The sequence below is a fragment of the Camellia sinensis genome, chromosome 11 (genome assembly GCF_055761805.1).
Source record: "Camellia sinensis isolate YWXY chromosome 11, ASM5576180v1, whole genome shotgun sequence".
NCBI classification, from domain to species: Eukaryota; Viridiplantae; Streptophyta; class Magnoliopsida; order Ericales; family Theaceae; genus Camellia; species Camellia sinensis.
In genome coordinates, this window is record NC_138971.1 from 136,774,424 (window position 1) to 136,794,480 (window position 20,057).

The following is a 20,057-nucleotide window of genomic DNA, read 5'->3' on the forward strand; positions in this document are numbered from 1 at the left end:
TTTATGCATTCTTTGTTATTCATTAAAAAGAAAAACAAATAATAGAGCTGAAAGAGAGAGAGAGAGAGAGAGAGAGAGAGAGAGAGAAAGAGAGAGAGAGAGACATTGCAATATTAGTAGTGATTGTAAACTCATCCAACGTAAGGACAGCTCATCCAACTTAAGGACAATATTCGAGCAAACATATTTGGGAGTTATTTACCTTTATTTTTTAAATGATTCTCCAAACTAAGAATTTATGGATATTGTGAAAGATAAAAACACCTAAGACATCAACAAAACGTAACTAATATGCACTAATGTCTCCTTGCAAAAACAACGTATTAATCACTATAAGGCTCATCATAAAACTAAACTACAGTTGAGAATTTGTCGGTTCATCAATATCTTCCATGTGGGGCTCCAACTCTGTGTTCAAGAATGTTTCAATGTCTGAGTTGCTACCCTCTCTCCGGCTAGTTGAAGCCAATTTTTTACATGTTCGCTTCGTGTGTCCGATGCTCCTACAATAGCAAATAACGCATAAACAATTTTTAATAATCATGTACATGCAACAGGATGGAAAAAGGACATGCAATTAAAGTACCATACCTACAATACCCACAACGCCTTGGTTTTAGAGGTTTACCCATAGAAGATGTCCCTCCAGGGTTCCCTTTGGTCTTCACTACATTAGGATCACCAACGCCACATAGTTTGGGTGCAATATTTTTGTCGCCAACCTCAGTATTATATTTTGTTCGCATTGCCCAGCGCTTTTTCATCTTCAATGTCATCTGGAAAGCCATTTCCCTTGCCTCTTCAAAATCGTTGTCTACGTGTGAGGCATAATATGACATTTCACTAAAACATGAGCTTAGTATACCGAATCGGGCTGTCTGTGTTAGGGTGCTAGAAATTTGGGTAAGACTTGGTTGTTGATATCCTGACCTAGTACGTCTTGTCCATCTCTTCAAGACACAACTCGGTGGAATACACATTAATTGTTCAGATTTCATGACAGCAACCATGTGGCAACAAGGGATGCCAAACGATTCAAACTTCAAGCAACAACATTTTATTGTGATATCTGCTGGAAAATACTCAACCATCCATGTGCTTGTTGGTGCCTTGTACTCACCAAAACGATAGGTGCGACGATCCTCCAACTCAACTCTTTCCATCACAAACAGTTTACCCTCTTTGCTGATTTCACGTCGAAACAATGAAAAAATCTTCCGAGTAAAGAGCTCAGCTGCATGTTTTTCCAAACTTCTCAATGGCGTAGTCAAAACCGGGAAACTATTCTCTGTTTTAGATTCTGTTTCTGCCTCATTAACACGCATCCTAGCAAGAGCCCTATCATATTGTGCTACAAATTCGTACAACTTTACCTTTTGTTCTAGGAACATATTGAAATATGCATTCATACCCTCGACACGTTGAGTGCTCCTCATCCCAGCAAACATGTGACCACGAAGATACGCCTCAGCCCACTTATCACGCTTGCGGTTAATCTCCAACACCCAGTTATTGTTCTCCAACTTGTATTGTTTCACCATACGAGCCCACGCATTGTCAAACTCAACAATTTGACATTTCTTTAACATCAACTGCGCGAAATCACTAGTAAATTCTGGTATGTGGACATTTGTTGAGGCATTTTTCTCCAGATGCCAAGAACATAAACGATGTCTGCAATTTGGAATAACTCTTTCGATTGCCTGACACATTGCCCTATCACCATCTGTTACAACAGAGATGGGTCTTTGTCCATCCATGGCCTCCATTAACGTTTCCAACACCCACGTGTATGTCTCCATTGTCTCATCAGGCAACAAAGCACATCCAAATATGATTGTCATAAAATGGTTACTCACGCTAGCTAGAATCACAAATGGCTTCTTATACTGATTTGTACGATAAGTTGTATCAAATACCAATACATCACCAAATGCAGCATAGTCCATCCGAGACCTACTATCTGCCCAGAAAATCTTGTCCAACCGGTTATCCTTATCGACGTTGTACTTGAAAAAAAATAATGGATCTGCATCTAGTTTAGCTGATAAGTATCCTAAGGCACCCTCTGCATCCCCTTCTGCGAGTTGTACTTTGCGCTCAGCTTGGAACTGGTTGTGCAAATCTCTGTGAATAAAGCCCACCTTCTCATAACCCCCTGATTGATGGACCATAAAATCCATGATTTGACTCGTTCTCATACCCACATTGCGCATGGCCTTTGCTTGAGCTTTGTCTGCACTTGTTACAAACCTATGTGACCACAAAAAAGGGACGCAGTGTGGTGCTACCAAGGGATGGTTGTGTTCCCCTACAAAGTGGGTCACAACATATTTTTTAATTGTCTTGTCATAACGCACACGAAATGTGGCACTACAAAAAAGTCTAGTTTCTGCCCTGGGAGTTCTCACTCGTTCCACACGCTGTAAGTATTTCTTCTCTCTTACACCTTCCCTTGAACAAACCCATTTCCTACTCTCTACAAATTTGTTGTCTCCACAAATTCGTTTCCTACTTCTTCGTACGCTAAAACCGATGACCCTAGCGTATGCATTGTAGAAAGAATAAGCATCCTCCTCTGAATTGAATTTCATTTGCAAAACATCAGCCTCAGTAAGCATTCGTAAACCATCATAGGTTTGGGAAGCTAACCCTTCTTCTTTCCCATCGACAACATCATCCTTGCCATCCGGAGCAACTTGATTGTCAATTTTACTGTTGACCTCTTTCTGCCTACTACTTTCAGGTTCATCCGTCATATCTACATAACAAATCGTATAGACAACAAATGTGCACGTAGACAACAGATGTGTACGTAGACAACAGATGTGCAAATTTGGCATCAGTTAAATGCAAATAATAAAAAAGTACACTCGTAAATGCCATTATATAAATTAAAATCAAACAAATCAACAAAAAAACACACCCGCCAGTGCCCTCCTATAAATTAAAATCAAACAAATAAATAAGCACACTTGCCAGTGCCCTGCTATCAATTCAAAGCAAATAAATACAAAAATACACTAGCAAGTACCCTACTATAAATTAAAACATAAAAAACCACACCCGCCAGTGCTCTGCTTTCAATTATCAATTCTTAAAAGAAAACGAACAAATAAGCACATCCACCAGTGCTTTACTATCAATTCAACGCAAATAATAAGAAAACACACCTTCAAGTACTCTATTATCAATTAAAATGAAACAAATAAATAAAAAAGCACATCCATCAGTACCCTGCTATAAATTAAAAGCAAACAAATAAATAAGCACACCCACCAATGTTTTGCTATCAATTCAAAGGAAATAAATTCAAAAACACACCAGCCAGTGCTCTGCTTTCAATTATCAATTATTAAAACAAAATGAACAAATAAGCACACCTGCCAGTGCTCTGCTTTCAATTATCAATTGTTAAAAGAAAATAGAAAAAAGCACACCCGCCAGTGCTCTGCTTTCAATTATCAATTGTTAAAAGGAAATAGAAAAAAGCACACCCGCCAGTGCTCTGCTTTCAATTATCAATTGTTAAAAGAAAATAGAAAAAGCACACCTGCCAGTGCTCTGCTTTCAATTGTCAATTGTTAAAAGAAAATAGAAAAAAGCACACCCACCAGTGCTCTGCTATAAATTATCAATTCTTAAAAGAAAATGAACAAATAACCACACCCACTAATGCTTTGCTATCAATTGAACGGAAATAATAAAAAAACACCTGCAAGTACTCTACTATCAATTAAAATAAAACAAATTAACAAAAAAGCACACCTGCCAGTGCCCTACTTTAAATTAAAATCAAACAAATAAATAAGCACACCCGCTAGTGCCCTGTTATTTATTGAAAGAAAATAACTAAATAATGCACACTTGCAAGTATCCTATTATCAATTAAAATAAACAAATAAATAAAAAGCACACCTGGCAGTGCCTTGCTATTAATTAAAAGTAAATAAATTAAAAAGCACACCTGCCAATGCAACTGCTACGGAGGGAGGGAGGGAGGAGGTATAGCTTCACTTCTACGTTAAGATGTAGAAATTGAGGACCTGTGACAAACAACAACAGAACATCGAAACAGAGTCAGTAAAGAAGACAATACTTAAGGAGATTTATGATTATGGGGCGAAAAAGGAAGGATCTATGTATGAAAAATATTATTTTGCACATCTTTTCACATTAACAAACTGCATAACCAATAATAGAGATGAAACTGTACTACTTTTGTTCAAAGAATCAATAACCATTACATAAACAGTTAAACAAATGTACCAACACCAACTGATTAACCACTTAAAAGATAAAAAATAAAAGATCTAGAAAGAAACAAAATATATATATATATATTATTTGATTGGATGGACTAGTGGATCATCTTTTTGATAACTCGGTAACCACATATTCCTAAATCTAGATTTTAGATTCAAAAGTTCAATAAGAGTGTGGGACACCTCTTAAACACCCATATATATTGCATATTGCATAATATTTTTTGATAAAATATTGTCAATTATTTAGGAATATACATCAATTTGTATCTCTATTCGTTTGAGACGAAATGTGTTTACTTGCTAATGTAATTGTCTTCTTCTTCAAATATTATATAAAATTAGTGAATTTAATTGAGTTTTTGCACCCTTAATCTTGTCATATTTAGTGAACACAAGTATAAATGGAAAGAAGTAAAAGAGTTCATGTAACACATTTGTTAACCTAATGTCTATTTTAGTGCTTCGGATTGCAACATACAATTCTTATATTGAATGCACTCATGCCAATTGACAAAGAAGCCAGCCCACCACCCCTCACTATCTTATACAGGTACCTTCATTGGATCTTTACCAAAGTATTTAAAGATAGTTGCTTTCACTAGTATTATAATATATCATGAAAACAGTGACATTTGAAGAAATTTTTAGTATGTAGGACATAGTAGCAGAAGTGATGAGTATGTGTTGTCACTACCACTATTGCTATGAATAAAAAAAAAAACAAATAAAGTTGTCTCCATTAACTTGGGAGATTGCTCCATAGTGTTCACCCTGAAAGTTCCATGAAAGCTCTTCTAAATCTTTCATTTTCATGGACAGCCTTGTTCTTGGTAATATAAACTAGTTTTATGAGTGAAAAGATGATATAGGATCAGTATCTTCTACAACGAAGTAGAGACGACAGTGGACATAGGACATAATGATTTTAAAAAAAAATAGGATGCCTACATGGTGGGCAAAATTTTAAAATATTTTTATTGTTTATGTATATGAATATGAATTTAGGGCATAGAAATATACGAGGCATCAATATATATGTACATGTACTTTTTTGTTTTTTAACTTCTACCCTTCTTTGTTTCTGTATAGTTTAAAATAGAGAAAAACACTAAGTTGCCAAATGAGACCGTAATATAAATATGAGGTTCAAGTACTAGTTCTTTCATAGGATTCCACACACAAGCACATAGTGCACCAAAATCTACAAGTTCTTTCATAGGATTCCACACACAAGCAGATTTAGCGTATACAATGGATGTGGATCCCAATAGGAACTACTCCATTTGGTTGCATTTTGCAGAGATTGATACTTCTGTCACTGGTATAGGTCAAAGGGTATTTGACATCCTAATAAATGGTGATATTGCTTTTCAAGATATTGACATTGTCAACATGAGCGGGGATCTTTACAGTGCTCTTGTACTGAACAAGACTGTTGCTGTTAATGGGAGAACTTTGACAATAACCTTTCACCCTACAAAAGGTCATGCCTTAATTAATGCTATTGAAATCCTTGAGGTTATTACGGCAGAGTCTAAAACTTTGCCAAATGAAGATAAATATGCATTCCTTAATTTTCAAATGTTTGAGAATTTGTTTTACTGTTTGACTTTGATGAGGTTGCTAGATTCATGTTTATTTAAAGAGTAATGATATACAAATAAAAAATTTACTCACAACATCTATACATAATTATTTGTCAAATTTATATTCATCCATTTTGAATCAAAAGACCCAAAAAAGTGACATTATTTCGAAATTGCCGTCGAAACTTGATGATGCCTTACGATTTGTACCCTGTGATAATGTTGAAACTACCTCCCTAAGAAACTCTACCGCTTGGTTTCTAGAGGAAAAATTTGATATTAAACAAGGGTATCAAAAATTTTTTTTTTTTTTTTGGATAAATAATAAATGAGGGTATCAATGTTGTTAAGAAAGTTTTTTTAAAAAAAAAAAAACTCTAAATTAAATGTCTACGACTGTCTTCATACTAGATCATATAGTGGAGATGGAGAAAAGAAGTTTAAAAAACAAATAGAACAAGAAGTTTAAAACCAATTCAAAGAAGTTGATCATTTGTTTGAAGTGATTGGAACCATGCATGGATTGTGTGTCAATCTAAAAGAACAAAAATGGAGGTATAAAGGAGATAACCACTTGCAGGAGTTTCTTCTTCAACCCAATAGATAAAAGAGCAAGTAAAATAAGTCTCCAACTCTAAATTTCTTCTGGCGGGTTAAAATTTGTCCAATTTTTTTTTGTATTTAAAAGAAAATATTGTTAACTCAATATTTTCTTATTTTTTTTACATTTGATTAGTTAGTTTATAGTTCGGTTAAAAAAATTATTAGCTTTATGAGTTTATCTATACAAGTGGTTTGGTTGTGATAAACAGAACAGATCTGGTATTATGATACTTTTGATAGACATTAGACAATGTTAAAAACCACTCCACAATAGCCTAAGTACCCATAAGAACCAAGTAATGAAATCATTACAAAATTAGTTTTTTTAACTCATGTGCCCAATTCCCACACCACAACAGAAAAATTCTCTGTATGTTTTCTCTTCAAGTATGATAAATTGTCTATCTATATTAATATAGTTAGATAAAGGCACATATAATGTTAAAATCTTCCACATTACCTATGAGAAAATGAAAAAAGATGGAAGCTGCAATGTAGTATTCTAAGAAATAGAAATACGAGAAAGAGCAACAGAACACTGATAATGAATCATGAAAATATAAAATGTGAGAAAGGGATTGCGGTCTAGGTTTTCATAGACCAACCCAGGGATTGCGGTCTAGGTATTGTCCTATTTTTATAAACCAACCCAATCAGTTCACAAACGTGAAAGGGGCAGTTCAAAGAAAGGGATTGTGGTCTAGGGTTTCATAGAATGAATATGGAGAAAGGGGGAGAGAAAAAAGTTGCAAAGAGAGAGAGAGAGAGACATACCTTCAGGCGAAGTCGAGGGTAGGTCTTCTTCGCAGGGATGGTCTTCGAGGGATGGTCTTCGAGGTCGAAGAAGAACGTCTGCATGCTGTCTCAAAAACAGGGGCTTTGGGGGAAAAAAAACTGAAGAAATTTGAAAAAAGGTCACCGGTTGAACATGTTGTGAATATTCCTAATTAAATTAATCGGTGGCTGAGATTAATTTATAAAAATCTGATGGTTTAAAATAGATGTGTATATGATGTGCACATCTTATTGAGGTGCACATCTTAACAGCTCCCATGAATAGTTACTTGTTATTAATAGTCTCTCAATTACTTAACAAAAGTGAAATAATAGTATCTCATTTGTAAAACTTTTTACAACATTATTGATTATAAATACTACATAACAAAAAAATAATGATTACACATGATATTTCCAAAATATTAAATCTGTATAAAGAGTGCGAGGAAGGAGAGGCTAGAAAGCCATCAAGTGACTTCACTTCACATCCAAGCGTGCGAGCACTAAAAAGACAACAATAAAGGTGTAGAATGCTACTACTCAGAGACCATAGTGTGACAAAATTCTATCTGCAAAAAATACACCCCCTCTCATACCACAGTTCATTCGGATCCAATTAATGATCCGATTAATAAATAAATATATATTATATATGTGGTGGTGTGGGAGAGCATTGAGTGGGGTTCATCATGTAGCCTACATATCACATGCTTTTCATTTGCCCCTCCAATATCAGGGACCATGAATAGTATGTTATTATTGTTATTTTGATATTCGGATGTCCGGTCCAATTTATGTTCATCTTGATTAATCTTAAGATTTTGAAGGTAACCGTCAGTAAACCTCCATGATCCCAAGATATGAGATATTTGATCTTCATAGAGTTCGAACTTAGGTGGTAAGCCCTTTAATTATTTTCTCCATCCACTAAATCAAACCCTTGGGTTCATGAATAGTATCATTGAGGATATAGGTTGGTCTCAAATGTTGGACTCAACCTTCTATACACTGCTGGAAAACAGACTTTTAGTGGCGTTTAAAAAATGCCGCTATAAGTGCCAAAAACGCCGCCAATTCCTTTTGCGACGCTTAGCTCCAAATGCCGAGGACGCGGCCGTCGCTATAACTTTGTGGCATTTTAAAAACGTCGTGATATTGGTATAGGCGGCGTTTTTAAAACGCCGCCAAATGTCCTACTACACACAAGCTGACGTCACTGACGATATTTAGCGACGTTTTGGAAAAACGTCGTCATATCTTTTTTTTTAAAATATGACCGTTAGTGAGTAGGGTTTAAGAGGCGTTTGTAGAAACGCCGTCATATCCCTTTTTTTTTTTTGAAATTCTACTAATTTTATTTGATTGAACTAAAAAAATACCTGTAATAGCACTAATATAAAACAATAACTCTCATTCAAATAGCTGTAATGAAGCATTAATTCACTTTCTCATTCAATTAATATCTAATCACCATTACCCACAAAATTAACATATCCAAAAATCATGTTTTAACATTAACCACAAACTAATATACATCCAAAAATCATGTCTTAGCATTAAAGTTGTAGCCTTCACTGGTCTACATGCCTGCATCAGAACATAAACTGCAATCAGAATTCACCAAAATAAACACAAATTAAAGAATTTGTACCCAATACTTATAAACAATACTTAAAACTTGACGAAGCACTAACAAGAAGATTTTATCACATACCAAGAAATACTAAATACATATAAAGAAACGGGCATACCCAAAGACAATACAGACACATATGAGAATCATGTAAAATTAATGCTCTCGTAGCATAAACAAATTTAGAGGCCATTTGATCTAACTCGCACTCATCAAATTAGGCAAGACTTCTGAAGGGTCTTTAACATATTTTTTCTTTAGAATGTGTATAACCTTATCAAATTGAGATTTGCCATCACATACAAATTCAAATTTGAATCCAACCAAAAATCTAGGCCAATGTTGAACAGGTCTATGATGAACAAATCTAGACCTTTAATTGACAATAAAAAAAAAAAAAAATTGATGATGCTCTCCAATTCGGCAAACACCATTCTTTCTAAAAAAATTGTCAGTGACATGTTTGTTGTGTTTTGGTTAGGAACTTTTTTAGATCATTTGCGTATATATATTTTAAGTAAATGTCAATTGAAATCAAAGACAGTTAACTGCTTGTGAACAACAATATGGTACCTGCAATAATTCTTCAACTATGTCCTTTGCATTTGAAACATCACACATGCCATAGAGCAGATCAAGAGCACGTCTCTGAATACTATGAGGGTTAAATCATTGTCAGTAAATTATAGGTACATAAACAAGCATACTAGCACTACGAATGAATTTAGAATAATGACTATATATATATATATATATTTTTATATACGTAGGATCAAGGGGACTTGCGCCCCTGACATAAAGATTGGGAGTCCAACTGGGTAACACTTAAGTCTACAAGCTCAAATATCATTAATAATCAGTAATGAAAAGCAGCCCGATTAATGCATCATTGTTTGCTTATGTGAGCATTGTAGATTGTTGGAGCTGTAGAGTGCAATCTAGAATGCCAGGAAAAGATATAATCGGCTTAGTATCTACGATACAAGTCAAGCTGATTTTACACATCTAAGATAAGCAATAAATTTCTCAACAGGTTCATGCAGATAACATAGGCATAATGTTGCTTTTGCTTGCCATGTAACCAATCATTGTGCCTCGTGGTAAAGAAGCAAAAAGTATCTCCAAAAAACTACAAAGCACTTAAACTAACCTGATATCTGGATCCTTCAAGGAGGTGATGATCTGTGATTGATGCCTTTTAATAATGTCCTGAACATCTGAGACCATCAACATCTGGGTCTCCTGCATCAGATCAATCCATAAATCATGCAACCAGATGAAAACAACCAGATCAAACCTTCCAAATTCTGACATTTGCATACTACAACTTGGCATGCTTTGAACATAAGTTGCATCAATGAGATAAGAACTGTTGTGTTCCCGTAACTTACCAAACCAAGATATCGAATATTTGGCTCACGAATAGCAATGAATTTCCCAAGCAAGGCAACACATTGAGACATCATTTCTTTCTCAGCATCAAGATGCATAACCTGTGATAAGGCGATCAGAACACATAAAACCACAAAGAACCCCTCAAAAACCTTAGCAAGGTGAAGTAGATTAAACCTACCCATGAAAAATTAGAAGTTGGTCTAAGCAGTTAAATGGGCTGACAGAATCCTTACATTACATTATTTTATTAGAACATACAAGTATAAGGGAGACCATAGCCAAAAAACTAAAAAGCATCAGATGAAAACAAAAGGCTCAAGTGTGTTCCTTTCAGGATTGTGAATGGCAATGGGTGGATTTCAAAAACTTGGAAGAAGGAAGATGATGAAGGAAAAGCTTGACTTTGACATGATTAAAAGGCAACATAGCATCATATTAACGTTAACACACATTTCAAGTTTCAGAAACTGTGAGAAAGTGTCTTAAAAAGTATATTTAATTAAAGATTTCATTGCTCTATATAAATCTTATGACTTATTATATAAATATAATCAATTTTAGTTGGGAATCCGAAAACAATATCAATAATGGCTCAAAATTATACATAAAACTACAATGAAACAGGGAAAGAAGAAATTATTTCAAATAAAAATAAAATCTTATGCAACATGGCAAGTTGGGAACTGACTTTAAAATAAAAGGTAATTTACTTATTCTTTCTTTCTTTCTTTTCCCCTTTTTCAATTTTTTTTCCTTTTATGAGCAACTTATATTTATTCATGCAGTGAATATCAGCAAAGGAACCAAAAAAAAATTATATTGATCAAAACCTTAAAAAGATAGTAAGAAAATTACCAATCCTTGGATCATTCAGTGCTGGTAGGCTATAGAACTTTCCAAACTCACCACCTCCTGCCTTGGGAAGACTGGTCAGAATTCCTTTGAAAGCATTCTCAGATGCTGAACACATACAGTAAAAACATAAAAAATGCATTCATATAGCCAATCACAACTTTTAAAAGTGACTCATTTGAACCAAAACTAAAAAAACCAATGGTTAGCAGTAAAATGAGATCAAATACCACCTAAAATGGTTTTGCACTAGTAGCATCATAACCTAATTCAAAATTCAAAATCTTTGAGTACAATAACTTTGAAGCAACTAGAAAAAGAAAAAACATGAAAATTCAGCACAAAACTATGATAAAACTTTAGTCCATGTTAAGTAATGTATTCCTTTGTTTCTGACAAGTATTTAAAACCAAATCATTGCTACTGGGTTTATATAATGCAAATCCACCAAAAAAAAAAACAAAAAACAAAAAATTATTCATTATCTAGTATAACAAAATTACCAATACACCATTTAGGTCCCATTTGGATAGTGAAGTGAAAAATAACATATAAATGAGTTTGAAAAAAGAAAATAAATGATTGTGATTTATCAACATAAAAATAAAAATAAAAATAAGGCATAATTAGTATACATTAGTGTGTGCTCATGATAGGAAAAATTGGGTCACACCTAACTTTGGCATAGTGCACTAATTATCAACATATAAATAAATAAATAAAAAGGACACATGTCATAAAATTTTACTTATTTTGTATTAGAATAATTGTAAAAAAATTTATAAAGAGCAATTTTGGTTCCAATAAAACCTAAATTTTAAAATATTGCTCTTTCTCATCATTTTCTCAATTGTTCTCACATCTCTTTAATCATTCAACAAGTGATGAGAGATTTATTTTCTCTCAATTTTTTTTCTTCACTCAACAAAACCCCCAATCCAGCCGTTACTACATCATGTGCCAAAAATTCAAGTATCAACAAAACCCCCAACATAGCATTATATTAACGTTAAAACACTGGTGCAATTAAATCAAGAATGTGACCATGGTCAGATGTGTATGCATGAGAAGATTACATCAACCCAAAATCTTACAATGCTTTCCTCCTCCCATGGTGCCAGTTCTCGAAGATCAACCCTGCAATTGTTTGTCCTTTGCCCACACCAGCTCCATCTCCGATAAAAAAACTGCCCTAGCACCATTTGGAAGGTGCTGGACATGTCTCTGTCATGGAAACCACTACATTATATCATAAATGATGATGTACAAAATTAGTATCCAAAGTCCAGTTGTAAAAACAACCTGACAAGCATAAACTAATGTCTCAATCTGCAAGCATGACAACGCTTGTGAACTTTCTAGGTCATCTTTGATGATAAGATCATAAGTTGATTCAGGTGGCTGCACTGCGGATAAAGAAGATGTCTCATATAACAAAAATTATAGAAATATTGTATAAATATTCAAATGCATCAATCACACTGATAGAATTCCACATCACCTTAATGAAATATAACATGTCATGGAATATTTTGGTTGCACAATGCCTTAGTTTCTACTGATTTTTTTTTTTAAATTATAAAAGCTTGCCTAAATTGGTTTCCTTCAATTTTGTATGTTTGATCAATTTTTTCAAACTCTTTTCAAGTCTTTCACTTCTCTTGTTGTATTGGTCGATTCTTTTTTACCAATTATTAAGAATCAACCAATACAACAAGAGAAGTGAAATTCCCTGCCTAAAGTGAGGAGTTCCCTATCATGGGATGAAATTTTACTATCCAAAGCATGCATTCGAACTGTTTCTTGAAGCAACATAAAGAAACTTGTGCCATTAAAGAAACAATTTCTTGAAGTCACTAATGTCTTCTTATGAAGTTTCAGATATCACTGGTAGAATGTCAAGATAAAACAAATTACCTTATATGTTAGATATTTGAAAGCCACCTTCTTCTGTCCTGCTTTATATATATTGCATTGTGAATATATCTGAAGCCAAAAAACCATAAACATGTTCATAAGAAGTGGCCAACCATGTATAATATCTTTTAACACCTTAAAATTCAAACCAACAAAAAAGAAGAAAGATGAGGCATATGATGAAGAAAGCAGTAGCTAAAAGCATCTTTACCTATGATTCTACACTGGCACATACAGCATAAATGCCCTAGTTTCTGGTGTAATTATTATATAAATGTACTTTCCCAAACCTGACATGAGATGCCGCTGTCGAGTACCATCAAAAAAACAATGGTAAATGGTCACTTGAATACATCTGTCACCAGTGTGAGACGGGTCTGCTCCAATGAGCATTGTCTTGTCATGCCTTGAAAAGTGACATCTGAATACAAAGATTTCAGATAAGATGACAGACCAATAGTTCCTGAAACTTCAAAGACAATCCATAGAGGTTCTTTTTTGTGACAGCCTTCATGGAGTGATCCTGGCCCATCATCTGCAGTAACATAAAAATGTATACTATGCTTGCATCACAACCAAATACAAAGTGCAGAAAACCTTTTCAATAAAAGAAAAATTACGAAAAAAGAAGGGGTTTGTAGAGGGTTCCCATAAATTGAAGTTCTTTACAAATCAATAGGATGTTAAATAAAATAAAAAATAGTTAATGGGAACTACGATTGACAAAGAAGATACCAAACTACAAAATTCACTTTGACAAGTGCACTAATGATAGGATACAATCAATTCCTACATAAAGATTCATTGAATCAAATAGGATCAGGATGGGAAGGGCCAATAAAAAGTTCGGGAGCGCGCTGGACTCAAATTAGAAAAGGAAAAATTAAAAGAATTAAAAGTCATCTGCAATAGTTTCCATCAGTTCAAACCAATAATCAAGGCCGAAACTAAAACCCAAGGTAGATCTATTAAGACATTCTAAAAGAGACATAAAACTCACATAGTCAGTAAATGTTTCTATGGCCGTGCCACATTCACCTTCTTCTCGCTCCACTTCAACGGCTACCTAAGAGGTTTTGACATAGGAAAAGGAATTAATACTTAAGCACTTTTGCGTAATATGCAAATTTATCTCAGTTCACACACTATTTTCCATTCAAAAGTTGCCAGTAAGGCCTGAAGAAGCACTATTGGCAATGCCAGTGGAGTCTGTAGCTTTCTCCAAAGTACTTCCAGCAGCTAAACTCACAAGTAAGAGGAAAAAATATCAGAGTCATAGATGAAGAAAATATAAAAAAATCATGAGGAATGTGCTTCAAACATGTAAGAATGTAAGAAAATTTAATGTAGGAAATAACAGTGGAACTCTTTTATTGATTAAATACTTCTGTGACCCCTAAGACTCCAGAGTAACAAGTTAAATTGGTGAAAAATTGGTACATTATGTCAGAGAAAATAACAAGTTCAAACATAAGTATTAATTGCCAAATTGTTTAATAATTTGAAGAATCTGCTTAAAAATCATGGTAACCATATTCCGCCTAATCAAATATCATCACGATTCTTCTTATTATTTTTTTAAATGAAAGGAACCTCTATTGTGTTAAAAGAAAGCTAAATAAGTAACCATAGGATGTTTAACATTGTAACAACCATGTGCATACGGTTTCCTAGTTTGTCAAAATTGGATTTCATTCTTCAGCCAAGAGGTAAAATGAGTTAAAAGGGGAATTTGTAGTGGAGAATATCTAAATCTGGATTTCATTCTTCAGGTCATGTAGATCTAAATCTTTTGATTGGAGATCAAGTCCATCATCTCATTCGAATCAATCGCGTAAATCTGAATCATGGATAAGATTTCAGCAACTACAAAGGACAGAGTATGTCTGATCACGGTGGATTCAGAAATCTTCTGGGTCATAACAGATACCTGCCTCAAGCTTAGGTCTCTTAATAAGTTCAGAAATTTAATCAACAATTGAAGATTGACCAACAGATAAAGATGTGATTTCCCGAAGACAAAAATTTAAAACCAGGAATTAAAAGTCATGATGTGCTGTTGTGTTGAAGAGAAGCCAGTTTCAAGAAATCGATACCTTGCTAGTGCAAATGGTGGTGGTGGTGGCGGTGGCAGTGGCGATGCAGATAGTGGTGGCAGTGGAGCTTCAAAATCAAAATCAAAATCGAAATCAGAGATTCAGATGAAATTGAAATCAGAGAAATCAAGCCGGTGCAGATGGTGGTGGCAGTGGAGCTTCGAAATCGAAATCGCTCTGAATCTCAAAGATGAATCTGTGAGAATGATAACGGTTTAGAGAGGGTTGAGAGAGACGAGATTTGAATAGACTTTGAAATTGAGAGAGAGAATCACCGAAACATTAAATTTCGAAATCAAAATCGAGAGAGAACTTCGAAATCAAAATCAAAATCGAAATCGCCAAGATGAATCACTGATATTGTATCATTCTGAGATGAATCAGCGAGAGATGAATCGATCCATTGAGAGGGTTTAGAGAAAGAGAGAGAGCGAACGGGAGACTGAAAGAGATTAAGGCTTCAGAGGGTTGCCATTTAAGGGAGAGAGAGGGGACATTCGAAGGCGCTTTTAAACACTTGAAACGGTGCCGTTTTGATTTTTTAAAACAGCGACGTTTAAGAAACGTCGTTAAATATTATAAACTGTGACGTTTAATAAAACGCCGTTAAATAAACGTCGCCAAAACTCATTTTTCCTGTAGTGAAAATCACTTGAAAAAAGGTTTTAAATTAATAGTTTCAGGAGACTAATAATAAATATTAATTGTATTAAAAATCAAGTGATGTGGCCATTAATGTTTTTAAGTCATCAGCATATAAAAAAAGTGTTTTATAACAAAGAATTGGGGTCTTAATCCATAAATTCATTTTACGGACTTATAATGTCATAGATCCACGTGATTTTTTTTATCGATAAAAGGAAATTTTATTGATGAAGAAAGTGAACGCAAATAGCATCATAGCTAAACTTTACAATCTCAACTATGTTGACACCACAAAGTAAGCACAATCATATGTTAACACACCACCAAATTAGTGACCAACCAAACCAAATAGTTAAAAAAAACAGACAAAACTAATTCAAGAAACCATGCACCTAGCCACTCCCTCCCAAACAAAATCTGACATGTTTAAGATTGAAAACAAAGTCATGCATTGAGTAATACAATCCTACTAGACTACTCTTAGCCGAAAAAGCTATCCTTCTTTTCACAATGTCCTCCAAGTCGGATGATCTCCATTGAACATAATATCATTCCTCAATTTCCAAATTGACCACAGTAATAATAATGGCACAATCTTCCAAATACTCAATTCCTTCTTAAAAGTAACACTTGCCCACCATTGTAGCAAGGCTTCAATAGAACCAGGAATCACCAAACACATATCCCACTACCTCAGAATTCCAGATCAAACTCTCTATATTAGTTTCCTCTCTGCAAAAGACACACAGTGTGCTAGCATCATCATCCAACACCGCAATTCTATGCAAAAAATTTGAGGTTTTCGCTCTTCCCCTCCAAGCTAACTAACTAAAGAACTGAATTTTAGGAGGTGTCACGTTCTTCCATAGCCATTTAATAATACACGGATTCAGCCCCTTCGCTACTTGAAACCACCTCCATACTGATGCCACTGAAAACTGCCCTATTGAATCTAATTCCCACCTCAAACAATCTTCCATTTGCCCTCTGATTATAGGTACTACATTTAACCACTCATACAGTCTATTAATATTTTCCTCCTCCCAAGCTCTCAGCCTTCTTCTAAAAACCAAATTTCATTCCTCTGTGTGGTAAAGTGGTTTGGAAATACTCTTGTATCCAGTTAGACGCTCTTGATCCTCTGATTGCTACCTGAAAAAGGGATGAACAATCCAGGGTGTCGGAATTAGCACTTCGACGGACAAGTCAGTATCCTCTCAAATTTACTTCTAGTTTAAGTTATCTTTTTTGTTTTCACATACCTCCTCTTGGTTGACATTCCTTCCTTTTTATATTACATCTAGGCCCAAGGGTCGGGCCCACTCTTAACCTTGGACATAATTACTTAGTCGGCCTTCCAGTTCAGTGTTGGCTCCCGTTCGGCTCCTTATATGGCCAATTCGGATACTTGACTTCACGAGCCCCTGGTCAGGGCTGAATTGTCTTCGGCCTAATGTCAACCGGATGGCTTGGCCTTTCCTCATTAGTTTAATCGGATGGTTTGGTTTTGCATGTCGAAAGTAAAAAATATGGCGCTCGCATTTCTTCCAATACTAAAGCGTCAGAATGAACATGATTTAGAAATCATTATAACTTCTCGCCCCTTCGTACGCGTTGCTCATTTAATGCGATATGAAACCGCGCTATCCTTTCGAATATTTTTTGACTATGCAAGGCTTTTTGGTTGTCTCACAGTATCATTCCTTCTTCATGACCTCTGCGATTTCTGCCTGCTCCCCACTGTCCTTCTCTCTCTGACTTGTAAGTTCTTTTCCTTTTTGTATTTCTTCCTCATTCCAGCTCCCATTTTCTTGTTTGTTTTTAGTTAGCACATTTTCTATTCTGATTTGAATGATGAAACACTTGAAAGCTCTCTTTTCTGCGGACCATGTTTCCGTAATTATAATTTTTACCAAATTATAATGGACATAATAGAATTAAATCGCCAACTTGGGATTAACCTAGGAATCCTTGCTATTCAGCACTATGCCTTGGTGAAATCTTTTGGTTGGCAGGGACACTACTTTCTCAGGGCCAAGGACACTAATCACCATTTGGTGACTATGCTTGCCAGCTCTGGTAAGCGTGTTGACGACGTCATGGTCCTTGTCCAAGGCAACTGGAAATTCGGCGAATGTGAAGGCAAAGGCGAAGATCTCCTGGACCCTGTGCCTAGACAAAAAGGCAAACTAGGTGGCCGTATAGACCTATTTTTCTTTCATTTGCTCATTTCTTGTATGTTTATTCAGCTTCGATTCCAAGTACTTATTTTTTCATTTGTGTAGGTAACGATCTGAAGAAAACACTCACTTCGGCCGACAACGCTGTGCTTGAGCAAGTAAAAAATGCACTCAAATTCTTTAGCCGTCCAAACCTTCAAAAGCAAGGGCGGGCCACCCACGTGTTACTGCGATACGACCCAACATATTCGACTTTTTTGGCTGCTGATCATATCCCAATTCCAAAGGGTGAACAGCATCTTACGGCACTCATCTTCCCAAATTTCAAGAGCCTTAGGGACATCGGCCTTGAGGGTTCAGATTCAGACCCAGACGGTGAAGTCGGCGATCAGGTTGATGAGCAACCGAGCTAGTCGAACTCGGACGGGTCTGAGGGTCGCTTAGGGGAAGAAGTTGACGCAACTCTTAATTTGGCATTTGAAGAAGTCGACTTCGACCTCCCATCCACCTTAGGCCGAATTGAAACATCTTTAGAAGATGACATTTTCACCGATCTAGGAGACCTACTCGGCATAGATCCTGAGAACATGGCTGGAGAATTGCTCGCACAGATGGCTAGAAGGAAAAATACCGAAAAGCTGGCAGCCCGAAGGAAGGTCGAAACCACTAGATTAGTACCCCCACCATCTGTTCCTGTTGAGGAAGTGGAGCGAGAAACTGTTGTGGCTGACTCAATCATTGAACAACAATCGGGCAATTTAGGCACTGAACAAAGGGGGGAGAACGCCCCGCCGAGGTAGAGGCCGAGTCTTTCGAAGAGCTGACCGACAAATGGCCTTGGATAGAAGAGTTCCAAGACTTGATGGCGCCCTTTATCATCCAACCTAGAATGAAGAATGGGTTGATTTCTGCCGATGCGTCGGCTATGAAAGATCCCTTCATGGCCCTAAGTGTGGCTTCATCGATTTCATTACCGATGGACAAGGCTACGTTTCGTGCAGAACCGACCTGGTTTCAATAACATTAGCTGTGTAGTCGGCGATATTGGTATGTAATTGGCCAACTTTATACTTCCAGTTTCTTTTGTATACCGACTAACTTGCCCATGTTTTGTTTCAAGCGGAGGATAGAATCGCAAAAATCTACCGCCGTCACTATGACGCTGTTGAGCAAATCGGTGTACTTAATGTCGAGATTGAAATCGAAAAGGGGAAAGCTAAAAAGGCGCTAGCTAAGTTGGCAGTGGCGTCTCTTAGAGCTAGAGATGGCAATCGGAACTCGTCCCGACGGGGACCCGATACCCCGACCCCAAATTAAGCGATTATTCCTTGAAAAATACGCTCGACGAGCTGGGGATGGTATTAAAAATTAAATCCCCGATGATATTCGGGCCAGGGACGGAGATACATGTTTCAGCCCCGGACCCGGCCCGGCCCCGGCCCCGGCCCCGATCCCTGGCCCGGCTGCCCCCCGACATGAAATTACTCTTTTGCCCCTGCTTATATATAACATATGTGTGTGTGTGTGTAGGGTTTTGTTTGAACACTCACACACACTCAACACAAACACAACACAAGCCGTCTCTTCTCTCTCTCTCTCTCTCTCTCTCTCTCTGTCTAGGGTTTCGACTTGCTCTCTCTCTTTCACACAACGATGGCGCCGATCCTCCTTCACCGCTGATCCTCCCTCACCATCACTTGTACCTCACAGATCCTCCTCTCTCATCGTAGCTGCTAGTTAGAACTTAGAGTTTTGCCTCCCTCTCTATCTCTCACACACGACGGCTACTCGCCTCCCCCCGTCCTCCATCGTAACACTTCCTATACCATCCTTCATCGCAGCATCGCCGTAGCACCTCCTCTCTCGTTTCTCTCTCGCCGTAACACCACAGTTTTAGCCATGTTTCGGCGTAAATCTGAGTCGATCGACATGGATCTGTGCGCGATACACACAGATCTGTGTGTATGTATACATGTATGTGTGTGTGTGAGTGTGTATCAGTATCCATTTTTTTTTTGGTTCATTTGTTGTATATGTTGACATGTATGTATACATGTGTGTGTGTGTGTGTATCAGATCTGTCCATTTTTTTTTTGTTGTAATGT

At 36.3% G+C, this 20,057-nt stretch overlaps 2 protein-coding genes across 2 annotated transcripts; both read right to left on the bottom strand.

The window, feature by feature from the left end:
* Positions 1-355: 355 nt before the first annotated feature.
* On the bottom strand, positions 356-2,759 carry LOC114301362 (protein FAR1-RELATED SEQUENCE 5-like). The gene is made up of 2 exons (XM_082895416.1): positions 592-2,759; positions 356-503 (listed from the first exon to the last, which is right to left on the bottom strand). The coding sequence occupies exons 1-2, from the start codon at positions 2,757-2,759 to the stop codon at positions 356-358; spliced, it is 2,316 nt and encodes a 771-aa protein (XP_082751542.1).
* Positions 2,760-8,653: 5,894 nt separating this feature from the next.
* On the bottom strand, positions 8,654-11,565 carry LOC114322594 (AP-2 complex subunit alpha-1-like). The gene is made up of 4 exons (XM_082896564.1): positions 10,259-11,565; positions 10,018-10,109; positions 9,441-9,522; positions 8,654-8,821 (listed from the first exon to the last, which is right to left on the bottom strand). Exons 1-4 carry the CDS (start codon positions 10,442-10,444, stop codon positions 8,720-8,722), a joined length of 462 nt encoding a protein of 153 aa, XP_082752690.1. The 5' UTR covers positions 10,445-11,565; the 3' UTR covers positions 8,654-8,719.
* Between the last annotated feature and the right edge of the window lie 8,492 nt (positions 11,566-20,057).

What these genes read in the sequence shown, in the direction of transcription:
- LOC114301362 (XM_082895416.1), bottom strand. Translation starts at nt 2,759, where the DNA reads ATGACGGATGAACCTGAAAGTAGTAGGCAGAAAGAGGTCAACAGTAAA. An exon ending in AGGCGTTGTGGGTATTGTAG is followed by an intron (nt 504 to 591) that starts GTATGGTACTTT and finishes TTGCTATTGTAG; the next exon opens with GAGCATCGGACACACGAAGC.
- LOC114322594 (XM_082896564.1), bottom strand. Translation starts at nt 10,444, where the DNA reads ATGGGTAGGTTTAATCTACTTCACCTTGCTAAGGTTTTTGAGGGGTTC. An exon ending in ATATTCGATATCTTGGTTTG is followed by an intron (nt 10,110 to 10,258) that starts GTAAGTTACGGG and finishes GATCTGATGCAG; the next exon opens with GAGACCCAGATGTTGATGGT. An exon ending in TAGTTGAAGAATTATTGCAG is followed by an intron (nt 8,822 to 9,440) that starts GTACCATATTGT and finishes GTTCTGATGCAG; the next exon opens with GCATGTAGACCAGTGAAGGC.